At 40.3% G+C, this 25,239-nt stretch overlaps 1 protein-coding gene across 2 annotated transcripts in view; it reads left to right on the forward strand.

Moving 5' to 3' along the window:
• Nucleotides 1-24,893, forward strand: part of PMEPA1 (prostate transmembrane protein, androgen induced 1) — a 63,908-nt gene extending 39,015 nt beyond the window's left edge. For both annotated transcript variants that reach the window (XM_088467168.1, XM_088467169.1), the window contains exons 2-4: nt 19,816-19,970; nt 23,178-23,231; nt 23,706-24,893. In XM_088467168.1, the coding sequence (XP_088323294.1) occupies nt 19,816-19,970; nt 23,178-23,231; nt 23,706-24,248 (752 nt within the window). In that variant the 3' untranslated portion in view covers nt 24,249-24,893. The remainder of the gene's footprint in view (nt 1-19,815; nt 19,971-23,177; nt 23,232-23,705) is intronic.
• Nucleotides 24,894-25,239: the final 346 nt, after the last annotated feature.

Raw genomic sequence — 25,239 nt, forward strand, 5'->3', positions numbered from 1 at the left:
GCTGATATTGTTTTATTTTGTATTCTGACCATGTGGTTTAGCAATTTTTTAAACAAATGACCGTTGACAAATCACCATTGACAAATGTGTATTTTTGTTTTAATGGTCTTTTTAACTCCGTTCAGTGAAGAGGTTAAGTCTCCTCATCCGAGGGCATGGAATGGTCAAAGGGTGCGATGTGGTCAGATTGGGGGCTGGGGATACCAGCAGTTCACTTAGTTTGGGTGGTGAGCTGCTGTGTGAATTACTCTCTTCTTCAGTAACCATTGTCTTGAGCTGACAGCTTTAAATTTTCAACTTGGAGAAAGTCATCAATCCATCGTTATTTTATGTGCAGGAAAAAAGAACGACAGATGTGCATCATCATCAAAACTGCTGAGGATTCGAACAATATATTTAAGGAAGCACTGACAAATATCTGTCTTTTTGTTCGAGTTTTTTCTTTGCAATGAGGCACCACATAAATATCACTAGACCTCATACAAAGATGAGAATGCACATCCCACACCATCTTCCATGTTTTAGCTGACCATAATGTTTCTGTTATTTTTAATAGGGTATTTGATAGGTTCAGGTTTAATGTCTGCTCGCTATATGTCCAGTGAATGAATGATTAAGGGAATTCTCATATTTAAGTGGATGGTGTATGTAGAAGATACAACATAAAAATGATTTTGAGACGTGCCAGCATTATTACTATGTATACTTTTGAAATACAATTTTGGTTTAAAGATGGAAGGAATAGTAAGAATTTTACAACCAAGAAAACAGGAGAGGTGTAGAACTTACCAGTGAATGAGCTCGCAATGCCAGCAAATGGACAGACAAGTCCAGTAAATGAATAATGTGACTTGCATCAATAAAACATAGTCAACAGATCTAATCTAAGATTGTGCATTAAATGTAAGATTACTGCATTAAGGCCCTGATTCAGAGCCGGATGCTCTGACCAGAGCGCTCGCCCTGAATCAGGGCCCATCTCCATTAAAATGGAGCGTCCTCCTGGACGCTCGTATAGCTGTGGGTCACCACCCACAGCATATACGAGCGTGCAAAATGATGGTCGCGATGGTCTTGACCATCGCGACCATCGGAACTGCGAGGGAAAGCCTGCGGTTGAGTTTCTCAACCGCACGGCCAGGAGTGATTTTGGCTCTATCAGAGCCAAAATCACTCCCACTGACATCACTAGTGATGTCAGTGGGGCCGGCTTCGCCCCCGGCACGCCCACCAAAGGGGGCGTGCTGTCAGTCACCATCGACAGCACGCCCCCTTTGATGAGACACTCCGAGCGAAGGAAAGTCCTTCGCTTGTCGGGTCTCGCGCATGCGCACGACTGAGCTCCCTCCGTCGTGCGCATGCACAGTGGGGAACATCGACCCACTTGCGAGCGTACTGCCGCTCGCGAGTGGGTCTGAATGACCCCCAAAATCTGAAAATGTTCATTCACTGGTAGTGTTCATTCACTGATGTATATATTATGCACACATATATATTTACTGATACTTTGAAAACAAAAAGTTATAGATTTTGCAGAGTACTGTAGCATTTGTGGAACAAAAACTAGGAAACCTGCATGAATGTAAATATTTAGGGCCTGATTCAGAGGTGGGAGTAAAGCAAAAAAGAGCAAGTAAAAACTGTACCGGGGCAAATCATGGCAATGCCAGGGGTGCAAATACATTTTACTTAATTTTTTTCTCATGCAGTGTAAATACTAGTTGCTTTAACTTATAGCCCACGAATACTGGACAGCTTTATTATTACACTGCAGTTTATATATCTACACTCTTCTCATCCTCCTACTCTATTACCTCTCCTCTAGATCCTATACCCTCACAAATCAGTAAAGCTCTGTCTCCTGTGTTTATCCCAACCCTAACTAAAATCTACACCCGCCTCACACACTTTCTTAAATCACACAACTTATTGGACCCACTTTCGTCCAGCTTTTGTTCCCAACACTCCACAGAGACAGCACTGACTAAGGTAGTAAATGATCTTGTCACTGCCAAGGCTAAATGCCATTACTCCTAATTCTTCTAGATCTCTCTGTATGAGAAGAGAGTGGTCAACAGTGTCAAAAGCAGCAAACACTACAATCCCTAGGTCTTAAGGACACAGCTCTTTCTTGGGTCTCTTCCTACCTATCTGATCGCTCTTCTACTGTTCGTTTTTCTTATTCTGCCTCCTCTTCGCTACCTCTATCAGTTGGAGTTCCTTCAAGGCTCTGTCTGCTGTCCTCTGCTATTCTCAATCTATACCACCTCTCTTGGCAAACTAATCCGCTCTTTTGGATTTCAGTACCATCTGTATGCGGATGATACTCAAATCTACCTATCTTCCCCAGATTCATCACCATCTGTATTGGTCCGTGTCACTGAATGTATTTCTGCCATTTCATCTTGGATGTCATCTCGCCACCTGAAGCTTAATATTTGTAAAACAGAATTAATTATATTTCCATCGGCCAATAACAGTTACCAACCTGATCTCTCTATCACTGTTGATAACTCGACCATCCACCCTTCCCCACAAGCTCGCTGCCTAGGTGTCATCCTTGACTCTGAACTGTCCTTTGTTCCCCACATTCAATCTGTCTCAAAAAATCATGTTACAGAATACATAGGGGGAGGGGCCCTAGATTGCACACCCTAAGCACAATGTGAGGTGCTACCTGCTGAGACTTGTAGTGCTGCAAGCAGAAAAAAAGACAGATGCAAGTGCACACTCTAACTATGCTGAACCTAATAATAATACTGCTAAATAGCATCAAAGAGGTTCTTTGCATAATAATGGCCATAATTATGGGCCTGCCCACCGCGTCCAGGTGACCTCTATCAAAAGACATTACATACATCTAAAAAACATATTTAAAATTCGACCATATCGCACACAAGACACTGCAAAAACTCTAATCCATGCACTTATTATTTTCCGCATTGACTATTGCAATAGCCTTCTTACTGGTCTTCCCAAAAGCAGGCTATCGCCATTACAATCCATTATGAATGCAGCTGCGAGGCTTATCTTCCTTGCCAAATGTTCATCGTCTGCTGCCCCGCTCTGTCAGTCCCTCCATTGGTTGCCGGTTTTCTACCGTATTAAATACAAAATACTTTCACTTACACACAAGGCTATTAACCAAACTACACCAACATACATCTCTTCACTCATCTCAAAATATGTCCCAACCCGACCTCTCCGCTCAGCACAAGATCTGCGTCTCTCATCCCCATGCATTACTTGTTCCCATTCACGGTTGCAGGACTTTCTTTGAGCTGCACCCACTCTATGGAATGCCCTACCTCGCACAATAAGACTTTCCTCTAGTCTCCAATCCTTCAAGCGTTCCCTGAAAACTCACCTCTTCAGGCAAGCTTTTCAGATTCCAGAACCGCCCACATAACCTTTGTAGCTTCCATATCTAATTACATCCCCTTTTACAGTCCACACACAATCTCACACATCATCTTTCTCTCACATCCTCATGACATTTGGTCGACATTCCTGTGTGACTGGATCATGCAGCCAACCAAGAAACTGCATTCTGGCTGGACCAAAATGCAATATATTGCACCTATCCTTGTGTATCAATGCCTATGTCCCTATAGATTGTAAGCTTGCGACCAGGGCCTTCCTACCTATATATCTGTATGTTATTATCCAGTTTTGTTCTATTAATGTTTACAATTGTAAAGCGCAACGGAATATGCTGCACTTTATAAGAAACTGTTAATAATATATGAATTTGGTCACACTCCTCATATCTTGACATAAGTTTTTATTTTATTATTTTAGTTGTTTCAACCTAAACATAAAAATCAACAAAAAACCCACATGTCGTCGACATTTTGGTGTCAACATGTGGGTTTTTTATTTTAGATATAGGGTTAGGTTAAAACCATACCTGCTTACTGTCCCTGGACTGCCAAGAGTTTCCCGAAAATTGGGTGCCACTCCCGGCCCCTCGCAAGAGTAGGCAAGACTCCTGGAATGGCCGCTGCCTCGCGCACCCACACGAGAAAGTGGGCGGTCCGGGGGGCAATGACGTGATTTATACTGAATCTCGTAATCGTAGCCCCACCTCCTGTTTTACAAGCGGGGGGCAGGGCCGCTATTACGCGATCGCACAGGCTCGCCCCCGCACCACCCACTAAAGCTGCCCTCATATGCCCGGCTGCCAGAATATCGGTAAGTATGGTTAAAACTAAAAAAAATAAAAAACATTTTAACCATGACCTAAACACATCTACATATTGATTGTCAACCAAATGACCATTTCGACATTCTGAATGTCGACAAGTCGACATACCCTGCTGTGCAACATGGTTTTTACCAAGGTACCTTAATGTTCAGACCATATTAAATAAAGACCATCGGTCCAAATCAGTAGCCAGTATGAATCCATATAACTTCACATGTAGGGAAATAGCCAATATGCCACTTATTATCAAAATTGTGCTGCATGTGGTATGCTTATGGGCTTGACAGTATCACACTGCTCTAGTCAGCCAATAGCATTGTACAGTTCACCATGTGGAACTTTAAGACTACTGGAAGGGTGAAATTGGACAATGAGAGTTGAGCATGTATTTGACATTAAGGTGTAGGTCTTCTAAGGAGAGGTTTGTTAAAGCCGCTAATAATCAGCAGCTTTGACTGATGGCTTTAAAATAGCTATAGGAATAAATGTTAAACAAGCTTATTTTAACATTTATTTATTTTGCCATTTTAAAAGTATTGGTCAAAGCCATCGATAATCAGCGTCTTTGACAAACTGCTCCTTAGCAAATCTACTAAAGACCCCTACACACTAGACAATATTTTGAACTATTTAGCCAATTCCAACGCATCTTCAGATCTTTTGTACATGCAGGAAGATCTGTTAGTCTCGTTAATGATTCCCTGCAGATCATGCAATGTGTACGCACTACCGAACGATCAGGTGATATGGTTACATTATATAGTTAACAATCTAACCACCAAACGACGTACAATATATAATTTGTTAGATTGCACAGTGTGTATGCACTAGATATTTTCCCGGGAGCTCAGGGGAAATAGTTGACGACATTGCATCGTTTGCAAGTAAAGAAAAGAAAATATTCCCTGATATACTGATTATACAATTCATCAATATGCATCCATACTTTGCCAATATGTACCAGTGATTTGTAGATCGTTTTCACCAAAGAAAGGCTCATAGTTTTAATGGCAGATTGATACCATAAACTAGCAATCTACAGTTCCAATTGGTTGGCGAAATCCAACATGTCGGAAAATCTGTTTCACCGATTCTGATTACTTTTTGGTTGGAATTGGCAATATGTGAACCCCATACTATTTTTATTTTTTCAGACAATCATCTGCTAAACGCAGAATTTACCCAATTGATTGCTGATTATTGGGTCCCATAAGTTCCTTGGGACTGTCATTAATTCTCTGTTTTACAATTCCTGTCAGCTGGTAGTTTTCATACCTTTTTTTTATTTCAGTTAATTTGTTGTCCAATTTTATGATGACCTATGATGGTCCTGGTTTATTTCAATTGCTGTAGTTCAACAAACCTGAAAATTTGCAATAAGAAACCTTCAGTAAGTGTCCTATAGTTGTTAAAGTGGAGGAGCCCATTTTGTGGGCATTCCTCATATGCAACTGACCAGTTCACTATGAATAATAGGGATGTAGTCATTATGCCAACAAGGGGGATGCCGGCGCCTAGAATACTGGGCCGGAATCCCAACACCTGTTAGAATCCCGGTGCCGGCATCCCAATGGTAAGTATTAGGGTAGGGTTAAGGTCAGTGATGTGCAGTGAGGTAAATGGCTGGGGAGGCACTGGCTAGTATCAGAGCCACATTTACACATACATAAATGAACCTGAGGGTTTGTGTGGGCATTATACAAAGGTGCAGCAGTATATAGTGCTGGAAATTTGGCGAGTTTTAATCACGGATGTGCGGAAAAGGTAGACAGGGGGGGCAGTGCCTCACCTGCCATTACACTTTGTACTCCAGAGTTTTTACTATAAAAATGATTAGAATAATACAAAGAAGATATTTATAATAATTTCTTTACATTTGTCTTATTTTTATAGTGAAAACTGTGGAGTATACCCAAGTATGACAGAAAAGGGTCTGCCTCACCTGACCGCACATCACTGGTTAAGGTTAGGCACTAGGGGGAGGATGGTTAGGTTTAGGCACTAGGGAGGGAGGGTTAGGTTTAGGGCAGTGGTTTACAAACTTTTTTGAAACATGGCACCCTATAGTATCAGCATTTTTTTCACGGCACCCCTAGGCCAAAAGTTTCTGCATAAATTATTAAATTAAGTAAATTGTGCTTGCTTGTCATTCCTAGGTTGTTATGTGGCGGTGTACAGGGTTGCCTTTCTACCTGTCCACATATTTTATAGTTAGACAAAATCAGTACTGGTGGCTACTATCACATGGACCATAAATAATTTGATTTTTGTCCTGGAACACCAACCTGAGGCACCCCTGCAACTTCCCTGCGGCACCCCAGGGTGCCACGGCACCCAGTTTGGGAACCATTGATTTAGGCATTAGGAGGGTAGGTTAATTTTAGGGTGCAGGGATGGAGGTGTAGGGTTAGAGGTTAGAGGAGGCTTACTTGCCTCTAGGCGTCGGGATTGTAACCTAGTCTAGATCCCTACGGCTGGCATCCTGTACCCAACCCGAATAATACATCACTGAAACACTTAATTTCTTGGAAATTGATCATTTGAATATTTGTAGAGCCCACACATGACTTCCCATACTGTGTATAGGTCCATTTTAAGATCCTGGGGAGGAAATATACTAAGCCATGGAGAGAGATAAAGTGCCAACTAATCAGCTCCTAACCGTCATTTATCAAACACGGAGCTGTCCCTGCTGCGGAGGCTGCCAGCTCCAGGGCTGCTTGCGAGATCCCGTGCATGCTCAGTGGAGTGAGACACAGCGTATCAGCACTAGGCTGATGCGCTGTGTTGGCTCTAGCAGGGATCGCCCGCTCCGGCCGATGAGATGTTAATCGTTAGTGCTTCTTGCTTTGCTTTGGTAAAGAGTGGCCCTATAATACATCTCCACCACAGTCTGCAAAGTGACAGTTATGCTGGATACACACTGGCCAATCAATTGATCAGCCAATATATCTGCTGGCCAGTTGCATTACTGTCTTTTTAACGGTTAGCTGTTAAGCCACAAAGCGTCAGGGGGTTAGCAGTAGTAAGACATTGGATCTAGACAGCTGTGCAAACACCTGACAACATCTGAGAAACCGTGGATTTTATCAATGAAACTTTAATTTACGTTTATATTCTAATTTAGAGAGAAACTATACTATACTTGATGTTCGTTTGACTTTAATTTTTCTACAATAAAACACCTGAACAAATGTCACTTTAGTTTTACTCTATACTGGTATTTATTCATTTAAGTTTGACCTGTATGACCAGCAATGGAAAATATTTCAGAATAACTTGTTTGACTTTTCCAAATCTTTTGGATGTGGAAGCATCTTTTTAATTTTTTCAAAATAAATATATAATATAATTAGAATAGTGGGCGGGATGCATGACGCATCGCACACGCGAAGCGATGCATCCAGCCATTCATCGCATGCATGCTGGTGTTGGTAACGCCGGTATGCATGAAGATCCACGCAAAGGACCGCTCTGTCGGTAAGAGCGGCCCTTTGCGATGGAGGGACCTCCCCTCTGGCGGGCCGCGGGGGGGATCTATCAGTATTCTGCGGAAAGAAGCCCATATGCTTCTATGGGTAACGCCGTCTGGAAGATGGCATTACCTACTGCAACGAAGTCCCGGAGTGCATTTGAGAAATGTGGTCAAACCCACAATTTCTCCCCTTCCTGCATCTCACTCAGTATATACTTTATTTACAAATCTATGTTTATTTTATTCCTTATAGCACTACTTAGATCCTGGAGTTCCTTAATTTCTGTACCATGTTTTTCCTGACCATTTGTGGACAGAACCAGTGCTTCAAAGGACACAGCATTATCAATTCTATAAGAGGCAGTTACATTACTGATGCTTCTCGGAGGCAGCCATTTTGTTGGCTTATCAATTCTCATGTCAATTGGTGCCTCAGTGATAGAAGTAGTTTCTAGTGAATTGATATGCTGCTTTATTCTGAATATTATTTTAATTCTCTGAAAGGCTGCCTGGTGACAGGGGCACTTTAACCTCTGTAAATTGGAGGCTTTTTTTCACAGCATTTAACCCCTGTTATGCATTGACAATGCAGCAACATGTTTCAGTAAAATAATCAGCTAAATAGAGGGTCCATGTCATGGATGGAATTTTGATTGAGCAGGTCACAAAAGTGTCTAGTTCACTCTAGCTGTCTGCTCGCAGTCACCCACATGGTCTGGCTGGTGCTAAGGACAATTTAACCTCATCGTCTTCTCCTCAGACTTAATAAACATCAGATGTCTAGCAGGAGGGGGGAGGGAGCATATGACATGTCAGACTATTTCACAGCTCCCTCTCTTTGGGTGAGAAAGGATAACAAAGGGGCTGTTTGTGTCTCCCACTTCCCCTTTTTTATAAAATAAAAAAATACAGTCCTTCCCCCCTGAAATGTTTGATCTACTTGTGTCAGATCAGAAAGATGACGTATTTGCATTTTGTCTGGAATTTAAAATATAGATGTGTGATAGCGTACACTGGGCATGTTCAGTTCTATGAATAAACTCTGTGGAAGAAAACACTGCCTTAGTATCTCTTTCTGGGCAAAACACAGGTGCCTTTTTAGCAGAACATAAAAGGATAAGTACATTTTCAGAGAATTCTAGTGTCCAGACAGATGTATTTATCTTTTATGCCCTCTGTTCTGTGTATTGTTTACAGCTGTCCTTATATAACATGTCTGGGGCATATAAACATTGCGAAGCACTGTTCGTTCTTGATTTGCAAGTGGCCAAATTGAATGAGATTGATTCCCTCAGACTGATCAGTCTGCTCAGTTAAAGCTCCAGTGCAGCCTGTTAGTGTGGTTGGAAGGTGACCACACACACGGGTCAATAGGGGCTATTGACTGTCTCTTCAAACCTCTCTTTTGCTGGAGGATCATTATTCTCCTCCTGGCTTCGTTTCAATCTGTACATGCTGCAATATCTGACCAGGTGCCTGATATCTGCTAAATTACTTCAGTGTGAACTGGCATATTTTAGTGCAATAAAAATATATACATCTATCTGGGCAAAAGTATTATCTGAAGGTGCCTGTATAGGGGATATCGGACTAGATCAAGCAGATACATGGACCTGTACAGCCATAAGTCTACTTGAGGTCCAGAGATTTCTCATCACAATTTAAATTGACTGAACTCTTGGCTTGTTGGCTGATTGCTGATTCCCAGGAGACCCGTACCTGCTATATAAAGACTAATTGAGGTCATGGAGCTTTCATGCGCTGTGTAAAATCTGCAGCCACTTCAGATATCGAGGTTCATTACAAACAGATCTGCTTGAAAGGGTATTTTATTAATGGGTTAATTGTACATGTTGATGGTTTTTGAAGAGAATTATATACTGAAAAAGAAATTCTTTCACAAGCCTTGTATGTTGAAATATTTACATACGGAATAAAATGAGCTTCTATTTATCATTTGGCTGTTACTCATCTTAAATACTAATGGTCTCATTAACTTTAAAAGCCTGTAGAATAGAACTGGCTCAGTCCGTATTGCGCATTTGATGTGCTATTTCAGCATCTGTGGTCTGTAGACAACCCCAATAATCTAAATTCACCTGGGTATGTTGATAAAAATGATTGGTAAAGAACTGCAGTCACTCCGTGTGGTGTCCATCTTTTTACTGCTCTTAGCGGCCCAGGACATGCAAGAAGTGATACAGCAGCTAGGCTTAGGAGGGCCAAAAACCCAGATCTCTGCTGGTCTGGCCAAGTTTGATTCAGCGTGGCACACAAGGCTGTCGCATGTGCAATTTATTGCACTGTACATGGTCAGAAAATGTCTGAGGTGAACATTCACATCTCTGTGGATCTGCAGGATATTCAGTGTAGCACGGAAGTCAGCCAGATCTCTCAGTGCAGCTCAATGGGTGTTCGCAAGTAGGATAAGATTGCTGGTTATTCAGAGGTAAGCGGAGGTAAAGATCAGGCGATTTCAGACTAATATTTTAAACCAAGGGCGCTTCTGGTACAAGGGCGCAGCTGACTCTGAATTCAGGTGGAAATATACAGCTATTTTTAAGCACGCAATGTGGCCATTTTGCGTTAGACTCTAAATAAGCCCCTATGTGTGTGTAAATTGGACATGGGCCGAGTGCCAAGTAGCCGCGTGGGCTTGTGTGTGCCCAGTTTAAGAATAGGCATATGAGGGATTGTACGGTACAGTTCATCAGTATTGAAACGTAAGGACTTTTCTAGGGCTATATTTATAGAACATTGGATTGTCCCTGGAAATAAGAGACCGTTGGCAACTATTTTAATGCAGATAAACAGCTCCACATCCGGACTCTGCCTGTTAAAGATATCCTCTTTGTATTTCCTTCTTGTTGATCATTAATCTTATATTGTCTGGTTAAGGCGGAGAGCCAGACATAAAAGAATGTTGTGTAGCAGCATTTAACCTCTTGCCTCCTGAATGGCTGGAACTGCCTTACAAGGACAGGTGAAGGGCAGTACTCTGTTCCTTGTGTCTGGCACTTTATCTGTGTAATCAGACTGTAGGAATCCTTGAGGTGAACACAGGTCAGTTGTGCAAAAAAGGAAAGACAGAAAGCACAGCCTCCTGGTTATACATGTATTGTCTGGGAGTGTGTAGTTATGGAAACCTGCGACTACATAAATATGTGACTCAGTCTGCCCTCTTACCTATATATGCCATAGGAAACCAGTGCTTGAAAACCTGTCCTGCTAACTGCTACACCAGATAGGAGGTTGTTTCTTTACAAGTTTCTTTAATGCTGTACAAAGAAAATCTACTTATTATTTGTTGTCCCTCAATGCACTAATTTTTTCCACTTATTTACATAAATAAATGTAAATATAAAAGATGGATTGAACACTCTTTTCTTGCATTTTGCTACAGTAACTAATTGCTTTATACATAAGGTGATCCTTCTCTCCTTAATCTGTACAATGGATTACAAAAAGATGTGTGTAACTTTTTTTTTCTGTCAAAGTAGACACCTGCTTAGGTCGGCACTTACAAGCCTGTTCCAATAATCTGTTTCAATATTCTGCCCCAAAGAATTTACAGTTTAGTGATCTAATGGGGAGAAATCTTAAATGTTATTCCAAGATGTGTAATATCAGGTCAGCTTATTATATAATATCCAGTCACATATAGTGCACTTTCTATAGGAAGATGTTCTTTTTTGACTCTTAAAGGGTTAATTAATAGAATTGAGCAGTTTCTGAGTTTTAAATATATAAAACATTTTTTTTCATCTTTTTGCCATTTGTTTCTGAACTAGTGATTCCTGATTTTTAGGCTTTCTAAATAGATTTGTTCTTTCCCTTGTAATTTTTACCCTTTTGTGTATGTGTGTGTATTTTTTTTTTTTGTAAGTAGTAAACAAAATCAACAAATAAAATAAACATGCCTATTACCACCTTGGGTGTCTGAGAAGTCGGTAATATTTGATTTTGGCAACAGAAAAAGTTGTATTTAGTATTTTGCTGTTTCTCACCTGGCAGGCATAGTCTACAGGTGCCTGTGTGCTGAGAGCTGGTATTTATTCTACAGGCAGCAGCTGTTACTACGGTCTAGACATTATGCAAATAAATCTCCTCTCCCGTTTGTCTGGATTTGACTTGGGCCTGCCCGTGCCTGGCTGGTGGAGTCACACTTCAACTTGGGTTACCGGTGAATAAAAATACATCTGTGTCTTGGAACACTCTGAACTTGCCTCTTCCAGTTGGGCTCTCATGTGAGTGGCTCAGTAGTCACAATGCAATCCTGTGCTGAGGGTAAAATACAGTGAATGAACCAAGTTATTAATAATTTTACTCTAATTTAATCCTAATTGTTTCCTTCATAATGTGGACAATAAAATCCTGATTTTTACTGTGCAGAAGAAGTATATTTTCTTTCTCTACCTTTTATTAGGCCCTGTCTGCTTAATTTCGGATTCTGCAGAACATAGCATGGTACCTTCTTTTGCCCAAACATTATTTTCCAAGAAGCTATTGGCATTTAACCGAAATCCTAAATATATTGAACTTCTACAAATGATGGTAAAGGAGAAATGTAATGTTTTTCACATTAAGAAACTCTATAGCAATTGCGGCATACATTGTTGCTCTTGCTTATCACATTCTAATCTCTAATGAATGTCTTAAATAAAAATAGAACGTTGAAAATTGAGTTTGTGTAACATGGATTTAAAAATCTTCTCTTCCAAGTCCGATTTTATTCTGATGTGGGGTAGAAGTTGGGGACTGGAAAAGAGGGAAGTTGTAACCTAAATATTTTAGAGGCAGAGATAAGTGTAATGACAGGAGCTGAAAGTCAGCGGAAGGGAGCAGGCTGAGCAGAATCCCAATGAATTCCATGCGTCTCCCCACACAGACAGCCGCAACTAACAAGATTAGATTTTTATACATTTCAAACTCTGTGATCCCCATGCTTCAGTGAGTATCAAGATGCCAGTGTTTACACTATCCTGCCGCAGGGCTGAGGACAGCATGAGATGGCATATTTTATTTAAACGTCTTCAGATTTGTCTGACCATCTATTTGTCTGCTTCACCATTAATGAATGGCTGTCTGCAATTCCGATAGCTTTAGGCAGCACCTGATTAGATGTGCAGTGCGGCACAGCCAATAGTGAGCCAGGCGAGATATAATCCGTTTAATCGAAGATCAACAATTTACAATGTAGATCCCTATTTTACTCCTGAATTCTCGCAGCAACAATGTATTTTAGAAATCATTTACCCCCCACTGCCGGGCTAACGGTTCTCTTTAATATTTCTATAACAAAAACTTGTTCTCAGGCAACATGCACTTGTGAGTACAACCAGCCAGTGGTTTCCATGTAAGGGAAGGCTAGGTCTGTCTGATTATTTATATGGTGGTACAAACAGAATGACCACTTCACAGGTGGCTCTATGCAGGGTGATTAGTAGTCTGTGTACAGCAGCGAGCACAATGCCAAACAAATATACTGGACACACATCTACTTCAAACTGGCAGATTACCATAAGGGCATTTATGCAGCACAAAAGTGAACCTGAAGGGGCGCTGTTGTAAGAAAAAGCAGTTAATCTCTCATGTCTCCTCACCATAAATAGCTGCACCGAAACGCCCTGCGCCAATGGTGGCTTTAAGATTGGTGGCTGACTGTGTTTCTGTTTTAAGGGGGGCACCCACTACACGATTCTTAGCAGGCGATTGAATGATAATGACGTTGTTATCGTTCAATCATTTCAAAATCGTTTAGAAATCGTGCAGTGTTTGGTCGTTAACGATCAACGATGCGCGCTCCCGCTGGTCGTTTGATCGTCTCGTCAGTCGACTGAACATGCAGGTCAATTTCACTTGATCTATTAAAGATAGTTTGCAAATCGTTTGGAAATCGTTTGCTAATCGTTCAGACTGAAAGATAAAATTTCAAGGGAAAACCGTTTAGAGATTGGACAGAGAGTAGATCGTCTAGTGGATGTGCCCCTTTAGATTAACCATGGCCATTTTCCCCACCACCAGCTACGATTGTAATTCCACTATCTTATGTGTGAATTGGGCAATGTCATCTTTTATCTTCTGTTTTATGTTGTTGAATGTTAATTATTTGTATTGTTCTTCTAAATGTACAGTGCAACATAATTTGTCTGTGTTTTTAGACATAAATGATTATAATAACAGTGACCACTACAATCATCGGACTCCTCAGACAATTTGATTTCTTGACCAAAATAATAATAGTGGTCAGCAGGAGTAATAACGGGGCTGCCTTCATCAAAATGACCATTTTCTGTGCTTAGTTTTAGTATGTGTCCTATTTACACAACACAGCCAGTGTGATTTGTGCCATGCATATAACATTATGTCCTATGAATAATTTGTGATTTAGGTTGTTACTGTGTGTATATTTCAATCAGTGTGTTTCACAGTACAATGTGGAGACCAAAATAAGGGGTAGTTGCCCATTGCATAAATGAAATAAATATAGCAGTATTACATTTTACACCACATAGCTAATAATTTTATAAAGCAAGTTGATTTTTAGAAACCGAACGCAGAAAATATTTATCACGGCTGCAGCTCCTGTCTAAAGTGACAAGAGCTATTCAATTGTTTTTGGGCGCCCGTCACCTATCGTGAATGTTGTACCCAAATTGCTGGGGATTAGCTGCATAATGCGGCTTCTCCCATCTAAAGGGAAAGTTTAGGCGCCCAAAAACCAGGTGCGCTACAGTTAAGCCCTACTTATCGACTGTGGATTTCCGCTCGCAACTCAGATGGAAGCAAGCAAAAATCTGCACTAAGTGAATACAATTGAGTAGCTCCCGATCACTTTAGACTGGAGCTACAGGCATCGCTAACAAATGAATCCCCTTTAGACTATTTGAAATAGATATTTTTCATTTAATTCCATTCTTCAACTGAACACCTTTTAATTTTACCATTAGTAACTGAATTCCAGATTTGTGTACAATTTCCCTTGAATACAGATGGGTCAGTATGTAACTTCCGATTTTAAGCAGGGATATGCAAAATATTTGGCAGCTTACTGTTGTATTACTTCATTAGAGGTAACATGGTGGACATGTGGTTAGCATGTTTTTCCTGCATCCACTCTTTTTTTTTCCTTCTCATTGTCCAAAAACACCCCTTTCAGACATAAGCAAAAACCCATTAACTTGCTGGGGCACGGCAAGTCGACCCCGGGTCCTGCTTATGTCTGAAAGGGTCTGACCCGGTTTGACAGTCCTGGGTCTGTGACCCTGCAGTTGACCAGCGTTATTCCCGGGACTTGCAACCTGGGTCAACGACCCGGCTTATGTCTGAAAGGCATGACTTAGTTCTTGATGACCCCCTGTCATGCCTAAAAGGACTTGATTTGTGGGGACAGTAGCATTTGGAGATGACATCATTTCCAAGCATTTACTGTTAGACGGTGTGAAGGGTGATGACCTGGGTATAATGCGGGTCCATGATCACCCAGGTGTCACAGGGACATAAGCACTAAAACCCTGAGTTCAACCCGTGGTCAGTGTCCTGTTCTGTTACTTCGTTCATACTGCAAGGTCTGCTTTAATGCATTTTGCTTTAAGGTCAATACAGAATATTTGATATGGGTCACAGAACTGGCATGGTCTGATTACAATAGATGCACCTAGTGCTTTCATATTGATAACAACTCACTTGGTGTGTGTGGCCATTATTTAGACACTATTTTCTCCTGTTCCGGGAGACTTCAGTATATTCTTTTGCGAGATTGGCAATCATTTTGTGCCTGCATGCGCTGTGCTATGCGGCAATCAACATTACATTAACTGGTCATTTTAGACTTGCAAAAATATGTCCCTTAAGCCTTATCGGAACTCTGAGGTCCTTAGTATTTTCAATGCAGAGCTGATCACCTCAATGAATAAGCAATCACTGGGTGTTAAACTTAAAAGAAAAAAAAAATCTTTCTTTCTAGCAGTGTGATTTCTCTGTCTCTCTGATGCTGCATTGTGAAGAGTGTTAACAAAGGAACAAACAGGAACAGGTTAGGTGTAAGGTCTACTAGTTTGAAATGCACCCATCTCTGGGGGGAATTATCGGCTAAGGTCTCTGTGATCTACACTGCAGATGGGAGAATGTTTTTATTCCAGGGATGATTGTTGTTGTTTAGAGCTAAAGGGAGAAGAAATTATCCTGTACCCTGGTAGTACCCATTTTCAGATGGACCATTGGGACATTGTTTTTTCACAATTATTTATTTGCTAATAATACTGTAGAAATATATACACACAATTTTAGTCCTTTAGTCTCGTAAAACAAACATTTATATTAGCAGCAGTAACCTGTGCAGTCTGTGTAGACTTGCTAATAGAAGAACAAACTATATAAAAAAAAAAAAATTGGTACTGCGGTTATATGAAAAAAACTATTATAGCAGAAGTTACTGACACCAAGACAGTTATGCATATATATAAGGGAACAGTTTTATTCCATCTAAAAATATATATCATATGTATCAAATGCATATAAAAAGGTAATTGCACATATGCTTTTCTAATAAACAATTACTATACTTATAAAAACAGCACAATACACATTTTAATATTCCACAATGCAAAAAGTTCCATAAAAAATGGTTATCCAGAGGGAATATATATAATGTGAAGAATCCTTTTTGGATCAAAGTTTCAAAAGCTGTAATAAATACGCTTTAACACATAAATTCATAAATCCTTAGTGCAGTATAGAAGCTGCTCCTGGGACCAAGAGTATAATTTCTACAGTCCGATATATGGAGCCACAAGGATGTGAACATAGATAGGAACTGTCCCGGATTATAGAGGGCTCAGCTTTTAGTTGGTAGATAGCATTCGCTAACAGGCTGGCCGTATAGTGGCACACACTGTTACCTGGCTCTTCGGCGCTTATGGCAGTGTTCAACTGAAGTCTCCAGCCTTCTGTTGTTAGTGATATCAGCGCTGCCGTAGTGTGCAGATTATTTGGTAAAATCTTTAGTGTGTATGCAGAAATAAAGCCGGCGTCCTTTTGGTGGGTCCACACAATAGAAATAATAAAGTCCTGTAATTCTGACGCGTTTCGCCCCTATTATGGGAGCTTTATCAAAGAGTGAGGGACTTCCTCATACAAAGTAATATTTTGAATCCTATTCATCATTGCTTATGGATCCGTTACACATATGTAAACGCATGTGTAAAGGGCCCGTAAGTGATGGACCTGTTCTTTATTAGGGCTGCCTAATATTTAGCAAACTCCGAAAACTGAAAGTTCTTAGAGTCAACGTTCTCTTCAGATGGCGCTGATTCCCGGTACCATGCTACTTACTATGGGAAGATCTGGGGTTGCGAAGAGGCATGCAAGCGGACCCCTCTGCACAGAAGCAGGTACTGGCATTAGGGTGGTATCATTATCCATGCACATAGAAAGGCCACAATAGATTTGTTCTCATAAGAGAAACATTTCCTTCTAGATGTAGCCTAGAGTAAATTGTACAATATATGTATGAAGTGAACCCTTATTGTTTGAGGTTCTGTCAGCATTTTGTGGCATGTGGTGAATTTCTCTAGGTAGTAAGGGTGGGGTGACTTCAGTGGTTTTTCTTTTTTTCTTTTTTTTCTTTTTTATGTTACACTTGAAACTGGTTTGTGTAATGATTGCAAGAGCTGAGGGGGGTAAGCTGTACTGAATTTATCATGTCTACTCTGGGTTCAGAGCCAGTGTCCCTCCCAGGGAGTCTGTACAAGGGCTCAATTATCGGCAAGGAGGGGCTCGTACTCCAAAGTGCTAGATGCTTCTTTAAAGAGCTCTTTATGTTGTTGCCAGCTTGGAGTCTGTGAATCACTGGTCATCTTGACAAGGGCTGGGCAATTACATCTGGAATGTACTCCCCAAGACTAGGAAAGTGGTGGTACTGCCAAGATGCAGCCACAGAGCCAGCCCTTAATTATCCCATCATGCAGGGCCAGGAGCTGGTACTCCGGGCTTAGTAATACCAGGAATCTGTCTGGAAAGGAACAGGTTAATGAGCACAAGTGACCCTCTATTCCAAACACAAGTCAGATGTATACTGTATTTGCCAGGATTTACCACCAGACTTGACATGTGTTATTTGCATTAAAAAACTGCAGTGGGACTATAGTCTTTTACAAATGTATACACCTTTTTAAATACATACTACTTGGCAAAAAAAAAAAAATATGTATTTACAGGTATTAGTAAGTTATGGTAAACTTAAAGACAAATGCAGCAAATCATCTATTTGTAGATCTAAAGCAGAACACAGGCGATTTTTCCTTTTTTGCGGGTACTGTAGATATCTATATTTTACAATTAGCACATACCCAAATACAATAATTTTTTGAGAATTTAGAGATCAGAAACTGTTTATTGAACATTCTCTTAATATCTCTAGTTCTTAAAACTAATTGCAGGAACAGAATTTATCCAAAAGTTGCTCTTTTCTATTCAGCGCATAAAGATCACCCTGTCTACGCTGAATCTAAAGCTCTTGTAAATGCTTGTTCTTATATTCTGAATCCACTCCATGTTGTCACATTTATTTATGATCCGTTACTTATATAGCGCAGCGTATTCCGTTGTGCTTTACAATTGAGAACAAAATAGTAATAAAACTAGACTGGTTAAAAACAGACAGATATAGAGGTAAGAGGGCCCTGCTTGCAAGTTTACAATCTATAGGGATTGCTGTACATTAAGACATTTCTGCAGGATAATTTCTTATATATAGTGATAATAGTGATACAGCACCAGGACCCAGCAAGCCAGCAACCAAACAAACAAACAAACAAACTGAATCCCTCTCCAAGGACAGGTTTTATCAAGGGCAAGGCCTGCTACTTTTGTCCTCTTTTTCCTTACCCTTGGCTTTTCCATTGCATTGTACTGCTACAAACAATAGCAATAGATAGGGATGCATGGCTTAAAATGCTACTATCAGCTAGGTCAGGAATCAAAATTCAATAAAAGGACTTAAATTCCAAAAAAAAGAGGGGGACATATAAATGTGGTAGTGTTTTAGTTCTAGCATGTCCCATTATTCCTTGTATGACTTGACACAGCACCACCGGCAGACAGACGTCACAAATGAAAAAAAAATTGTCTGTCGATTAGGACTTGGAACTAGTTCCACTATTGCTGCCTCTGATGAGTTATGAATCGAGTGGCGAGGAAGGTGTTATGCCTCCAACCATAGATACCAGTATTAGCCAAGTATGTTATTCTCTGCATGCAAGTAGGCACATCACAAATGTTGATCACTTGTTATCTTATGGTATGAAAGGCAAAACTGCCTCAGTAGAACTCTATTTGTAAAGTGGACGCTTTAGCTGTAGACAATGGAGGCAGACCATTTTTGTTCCGACCCAAAATACAACCTGTCAGTACGCTGAAAACTAGTGACATTGTTGAGGTATGAGTGGCGTGGTGCATCAGTGATGTCATTACTTCCTGGCGAAGTAATAAGCTAAATATAGGTCCAGCCAACATGCTGTCCCACCTCTGTTGTGTATGAGTGGTATGATAATTGGTATCAAATGTGTATGCATCAAGGACAGTAACGAACATATCTGAATGTAACATTTGTTACAACGACCTAGAAATTGAAGAAAAATATAATTATTTTAAGGCACCATTAAATGCAATGTCTTTCCAAACCCTCTGGCAACTAACTCTTATTTCTCTTTATTGGTTAATGATTATTCAGGTTATCGCAGACTTAGGCACCAATAACATTTTTAGTGTGGAGGTTGGCAGACTTTCACTGTCTGAATATTCTAACACAGCCCAAAGTGATTAAAAGGTCACTCTAACCCTTTAGATGACATTGGCACTTTCGCCGTCTCCAGTTCAATATACCGTAAAAACGTGTTCAGTGCCTGGCAAGCTTTAGCTTCTCTTGGCCACAATGGGTAGGGAATGTAATCTCCACCGCTGTAGTAAAAGCAGTGATATTTATCCTAGTATGTATGCTTGAGTTTCATTGCTGTGAAGTCTGATTACTAAAAGTATTGAAACGTTTATTAAATTAATTCCAAATTGCTTTACGGGTAATTCGCTTTTTTTTCTAGAATCACTAGTAACTCTCCCCCTTTCTCTCTTCTCACAGCGGAGCTGGAGTTCGTTCAGATAATCATCATCGTGGTGGTGATGATGGTCATGGTTGTGGTAATCACGTGTCTCTTAAACCACTACAAGCTTTCTGCACGATCCTTCATCCACCGACACAGCCATGGGAGGAGGAGAGAGGAAAACCTTTCTTCGGTAAGTGCCCTGTAGCTGGCGAGATCGAGTCTCTAAATCAGTTTGCATTTATATTGGGCTTACATATCCATTCTTATAAACATGCATCTGTAACAACAGCGGGACGTTACCTAGTCAAAATGCACTTAACAATGCAAATATGTACTGGTTCCGATCATTTATAGTTGCCATATTTGTTTACATGGCCTTAGCTTGCACGAGAAATGCATCCTAAATGCAGAATTTTGAAGCCAAATGCGAATGTAGCCCATCACCGGGATATCTATTTTTTTGCCTTTACTATATAGTGCTTTGTGCATGAAGTAGTAAGCAAAAAAATAAATTAGATGAGAGCATTTTAGACAGCATGCTATGTCTCCTGTATTCCACATAGTGGTGGCAGCCATTTTGCAAACGTCACATCTGAATATTGAAATGCAGCCTTTAAGCTTTCTTGGAACAAATGACATTAATAAAATGTGCATCATCCCCCTCCCCAACCCTCGCATTCTTCCTTGTCCCATGGTGGAAACTCTTGTGTTATTCTTCAGCATACATCACGGCATTCCTAATCCGTTCCTTCCACCTGTCCCATCCCATTCTAACAGGCCACCACCCATTTATCCTATGAAAATAAGGTCTGTTTGACTTTGTATATTTTAACGATTATTCTAGACATTTCCATAATTTGTCTGCTGAGGCTAGTATTTCATTGGATCACATGGCTGATATTAATTTGACTGTGCCTATGTAATTTTACCTCTTGTCTCTGCAAGTATAATTCAGAGATCATTGGTTTCATTTTACTTGTCATGCATTTTAATCCACCAGGATTTTATTTTTATATCAAACATTGCTGCCGTAAGCTTGATAATTAAAACAAGTCATTTTGTATCTCTTTAAATGAAGTTCATTTTCAATATATCAAGTGATTGGGATATGAGCCTTTAGAGGGATTACTTGCTTGGCAGATCCCTGTCCATGTGCTGGCTGGAGAGAACCATATCACATAATTAAATACACGGGTCATGTGGCAGGCACATGTCTTTCAGACCAAACAGAAACCTTGCCAATTGCCATAATGAATCTTTTTTTATTTTGCTGTTATGTTTAATATCTTATGTTATTGTTTTACATTAAGGAGTCAGAAAAAGATTCAGGAGACGTTAAAAAAGAAAAAAAAAATGTGTACATTTTCTGCAGTGACATAGGAGTTGGTATCCTACGTCACCATTAGGTGAACTTAGGTGTTCATATAGTAAACCAGTGATTAGAAGTTGCCTAAAAAAAAAAAAAGTTGCATTGTCACTCATCCTGCTGGACCTCCACAAAGAGTGCCAGACACTGACGTGAAGGAGAATTAGCCACCAGCGTACCTGTGAAGCTGTTGGTTGCTTGTCCTCACTGTCAGTGATGCATCAGGAGAATGGCACTGGGAAGTGAGCTAGAACCCCCCGTACTGGAGGTAACCTGTCACCACCAAAAATGTCAACATATTTTTATTTTGTTTTGTTATTTTAGCCCGAGACTAAACCTAACCCTAAAAATCAATGTCGACATTTGTGTTGACATGTTAAATGTTGACCATGTAAGCTAATGACTCTGCTGACCTTGTGACTGTTGACATTCAGTACTTTCCGATGTCAACCTTCTTAATGTCTAATGCAGAGGTTCCCAAACACGGTCCTCAAGGCTCCCCAACAGCTCAGATTTTAGAGATATCCATGGCTGAGGACAGGTGATTAAATCAAATTGACTGAGATACTAATTAAGTCACCTGTGTTCAACCATGGATATCTCTAAAACATGAACTGTTGGGGAGCCTTGAGGACCGTAATTGGGAACCTCTGTTCTAATGGATACCAACCTTATTCATTCTTCCCAGTGAGATATAGTGTATAGGAAGGCATAGTGTCTTATGCCTTGTTCATCTTGATCATTTTGTGACTCTCTCTGCTATCCTAGGGTAAGGGGACCTCCAAAGGCCTGTAGACCATGTGGGGTTCTGAAGACCCTTACTCCCCTTGGAGCTTTATGGTTCCAAGGTTGGGATGGTAAAGGGGCCATTCTCTTTTGAAGAAGGCCTTGTAAATATACATGCCCACAGAGTACTGTGTTACACATATTTGATTAATCTAAAGTGTGCAATGTACATGTTTGGCTGATAATTGTCTTTACATGAGCCCTGCACATCAAAGACCACTAAAAATCAACCAGTGTAAAAATACAAAATGTAAATGTGCATTCCACCAAAAACAAAAATATTGTTTTGTGTAAGTTTAGATAACCAAAATAAAATGTAAAGTTTTACTTCCTGGTACTTGAAGGATCCATTGACGGCCCTGATGCAGGAGATTCTTCCAGTTAGGCTCTATGAGGTTTACCAAAACCTCTCTCCTGTAATGAATGTATAGTTCAGGAGGCTATAGTCTACATAATCCGAACAAGACCCATATAAGCATGAGAGTCAGACATACAACCACAATGGGGGAGATCTATTCCATTGCCAGATCAATCAAGAATCATTAAGTAACACTTAGGGGAGAATTCATTAAGCGCGATGACTGCAAATTGTCTCCGGAACAGTCAAGTGTCGGCACATTGTGGCCAGTAAAATCATTGATGGTCCCTCGCCTCCATAGAGATGTGCAGGAAAATGAGCAATGTTTGGCTACTATATTAAGGGACAGATGTACTAAGTTCTGTGATAAATTGAAAAGTGATAAACTACCAACCAATCAGTCATTCAAACACAGCCTGTAACAGTTAGGAGCGGAGTGCCTGGTCGTTTATCTCTTTTCAATTTATCACTTTCCAGAGATGCATCTCCCCTGTGGTATTGTGTGCGGCAGGACATCATGGTGACACATTACACTGAATTGAATTCCCACCTTAGGGCCCCATTTATCAACGAGTTTAGTCATATGCAACGAGTTTCAAAACTTTTGCATATAATGAATGGTGATCAAGCCAATCAGCTCCCGACTGTCATTTTTCAAATAGATGCTGATTAGCACCATTATCAGACGCTGATAACCTTGTTGATATATGGGCCCCCTGAGTATATTATTTTAGGTTACCTAATTCCACTCAAAACTACAGAGCTTATAGCCTTTTTAAATAAATATTTGCTATGTAACTTACTTATGAAACTTTAGAGCCTATACTTATGTCATGAGTTTAGGCAGATACTTATAATGTTTTATTTTATTTTTTTGCCTGACACAGGAAGGAAGCCTATGGCCTTCAGAGAGCATAGTGTCAGGAAATGGCGTGGCAGAGGTAAGATGGCAGAGTACAAACCACTGTGTATGTCTGGGGACCGACATTGTCTGAACTACAAACACAGGCTCAGCGTTAACATCTTACCTCTGTTGTAGGATGCTTATAGATTTCAGTATGCACTTGTTTTTAATACTGACCTAGTCATTTAATGGCAGTATATCATACACTACAAATGTAAAGTATATTCCAGCACTGATCATATGGCTTTTCTACACTTGGAAACTTGACTTTGTTGTATAGTTGATGATAATTCTAGCGCCTTTATTAGAAATAATTGATCAATTAAACAGTTGTGACAAGGCATAGCTTGTGTGTGTAGTAAATTAACGAGTGGTCCTATGGAGACAAAAAGTGTCACTGGAAATCTGTGTGATGTACTCTCTTGACTACCATTATAGATTAACTCAGTATTAATAACATTTTAATTTGAAGCATCCCAACTAACAGTATCTTTCTTTTTGCTCCAAACAGCACATTTATACGCCAAGACCTTTAGACAGACTGGGCATCCCGCCCTTTCTCCAACGAGATCGCTTCAACCGTTTCCAGCCCACCTATCCCTACATACAGCACGAGATTGACCTGCCTCCCACCATCTCTTTATCTGACGGTGAGGAACCCCCACCCTACCAGGGACCCTGCACGTTACAACTTCGTGACCCCGAACAACAGATGGAACTGAATCGTGAGTCTGTGCGGGCACCTCCCAACCGAACAATCTTTGACAGTGACTTAATTGATAGTTCGGTCTACGGGGGGCCCTGCCCACCAAGCAGCAACTCTGGAGTGAGCGCAACTTCCTACAGCAGCAACGGGAGGATGGAAGGCCCACCCCCAACCTATAGTGAGGTCATAGGTCATTACCCCGGATCCTCCTTTTATCAGCACCAGCAGCAGAATATGGGCATGCCCTCTATATTAGAAAGCAGCAGACTAAATTTGCAAAGCAATGGTCTTGACAGCACAGTAGCACGGAGCAAAGATAAGGACAAACAAAAAAGACAGCCATTTTAGAATCAAGACCGAACATAACGAGAGGAAAAAATAAATCAATAAACACTGCACTTCTAGCCAGTCCTTTTCGTTGTCAGCTCATCCCGCAATGCCAAAATGATGCTTGCATTTCTGACAGCTAATCGGGCACCAGAGAAAGAACTTCAACGAAGAAGTCGGGGTGGAGAGTAAATGTAAAAGGAAAATATATCCCTCCCCCCATCTTCACTTCTTCCTGTATAAATATTTACTTGTTATGTCTGGTTTGAATGCACAAGCGGAAGAAGCTTGCAATCCTGTTTATATGTTTAGCCATGTCTTGAAAACCTTACACAGTTGCTCTTACTTTGTTTTCGTTCCGTTTAGGAAGCTGAGTAGCGTGCGTGAGTGCTTGCCGATATACCCCACCCACCTTATATCTAATGTTTTTTTTTTTCTTAATATCTCACTTAACGTTAAAGAAGGAAAAAAAAAAATCCTGAAATATTTGCACAAAACTATTTGTTTTAAAAGACTTGCAATATATAAATATATATATAAACAAATAAGAAAAGAGTATGCGTGAGGGGAAGTGTATTTTTGTACTAGAAAAGGGCCTATACATTTTGGGATGTTTGTCATCAGAAATGGACACAAAAAAAAGAAGAAAAAAAAAACGGGAAAAAAAAAAAAAGAGCAAACAGATTTTTTTTTTTGGGGGGGGGTTGGTGGGCGGGGGGGTTGTTTGAGTGCCAACTTGGAAAGTGTGTTGTAAAATGTTAAAAAGCAGGGGATAAGAGTTATTTATATAAATGTTAAAATTTTGCACTATTTTTTGATATGACTATACCAGTTCTTGTGTTAGCAACAATGTATCATGTCTACCACAACTGAAAATACAAAACAAAAAAAAGGGATATGTGCAGCGTTGATCAATTATGTTATGAAACATTTAATAAGAGCAGGTGCATTTTGTTTTTTTAGAGATTTTGATTGTCTTAGTTCGCTACAATGCATTTCTTGATTTTTAATC

Source organism: Taudactylus pleione, unplaced genomic scaffold (genome assembly GCF_031769625.1).
Source record: "Taudactylus pleione unplaced genomic scaffold, aTauple2 ptg000069l, whole genome shotgun sequence".
NCBI classification, from domain to species: domain Eukaryota; kingdom Metazoa; phylum Chordata; class Amphibia; order Anura; family Myobatrachidae; genus Taudactylus; species Taudactylus pleione.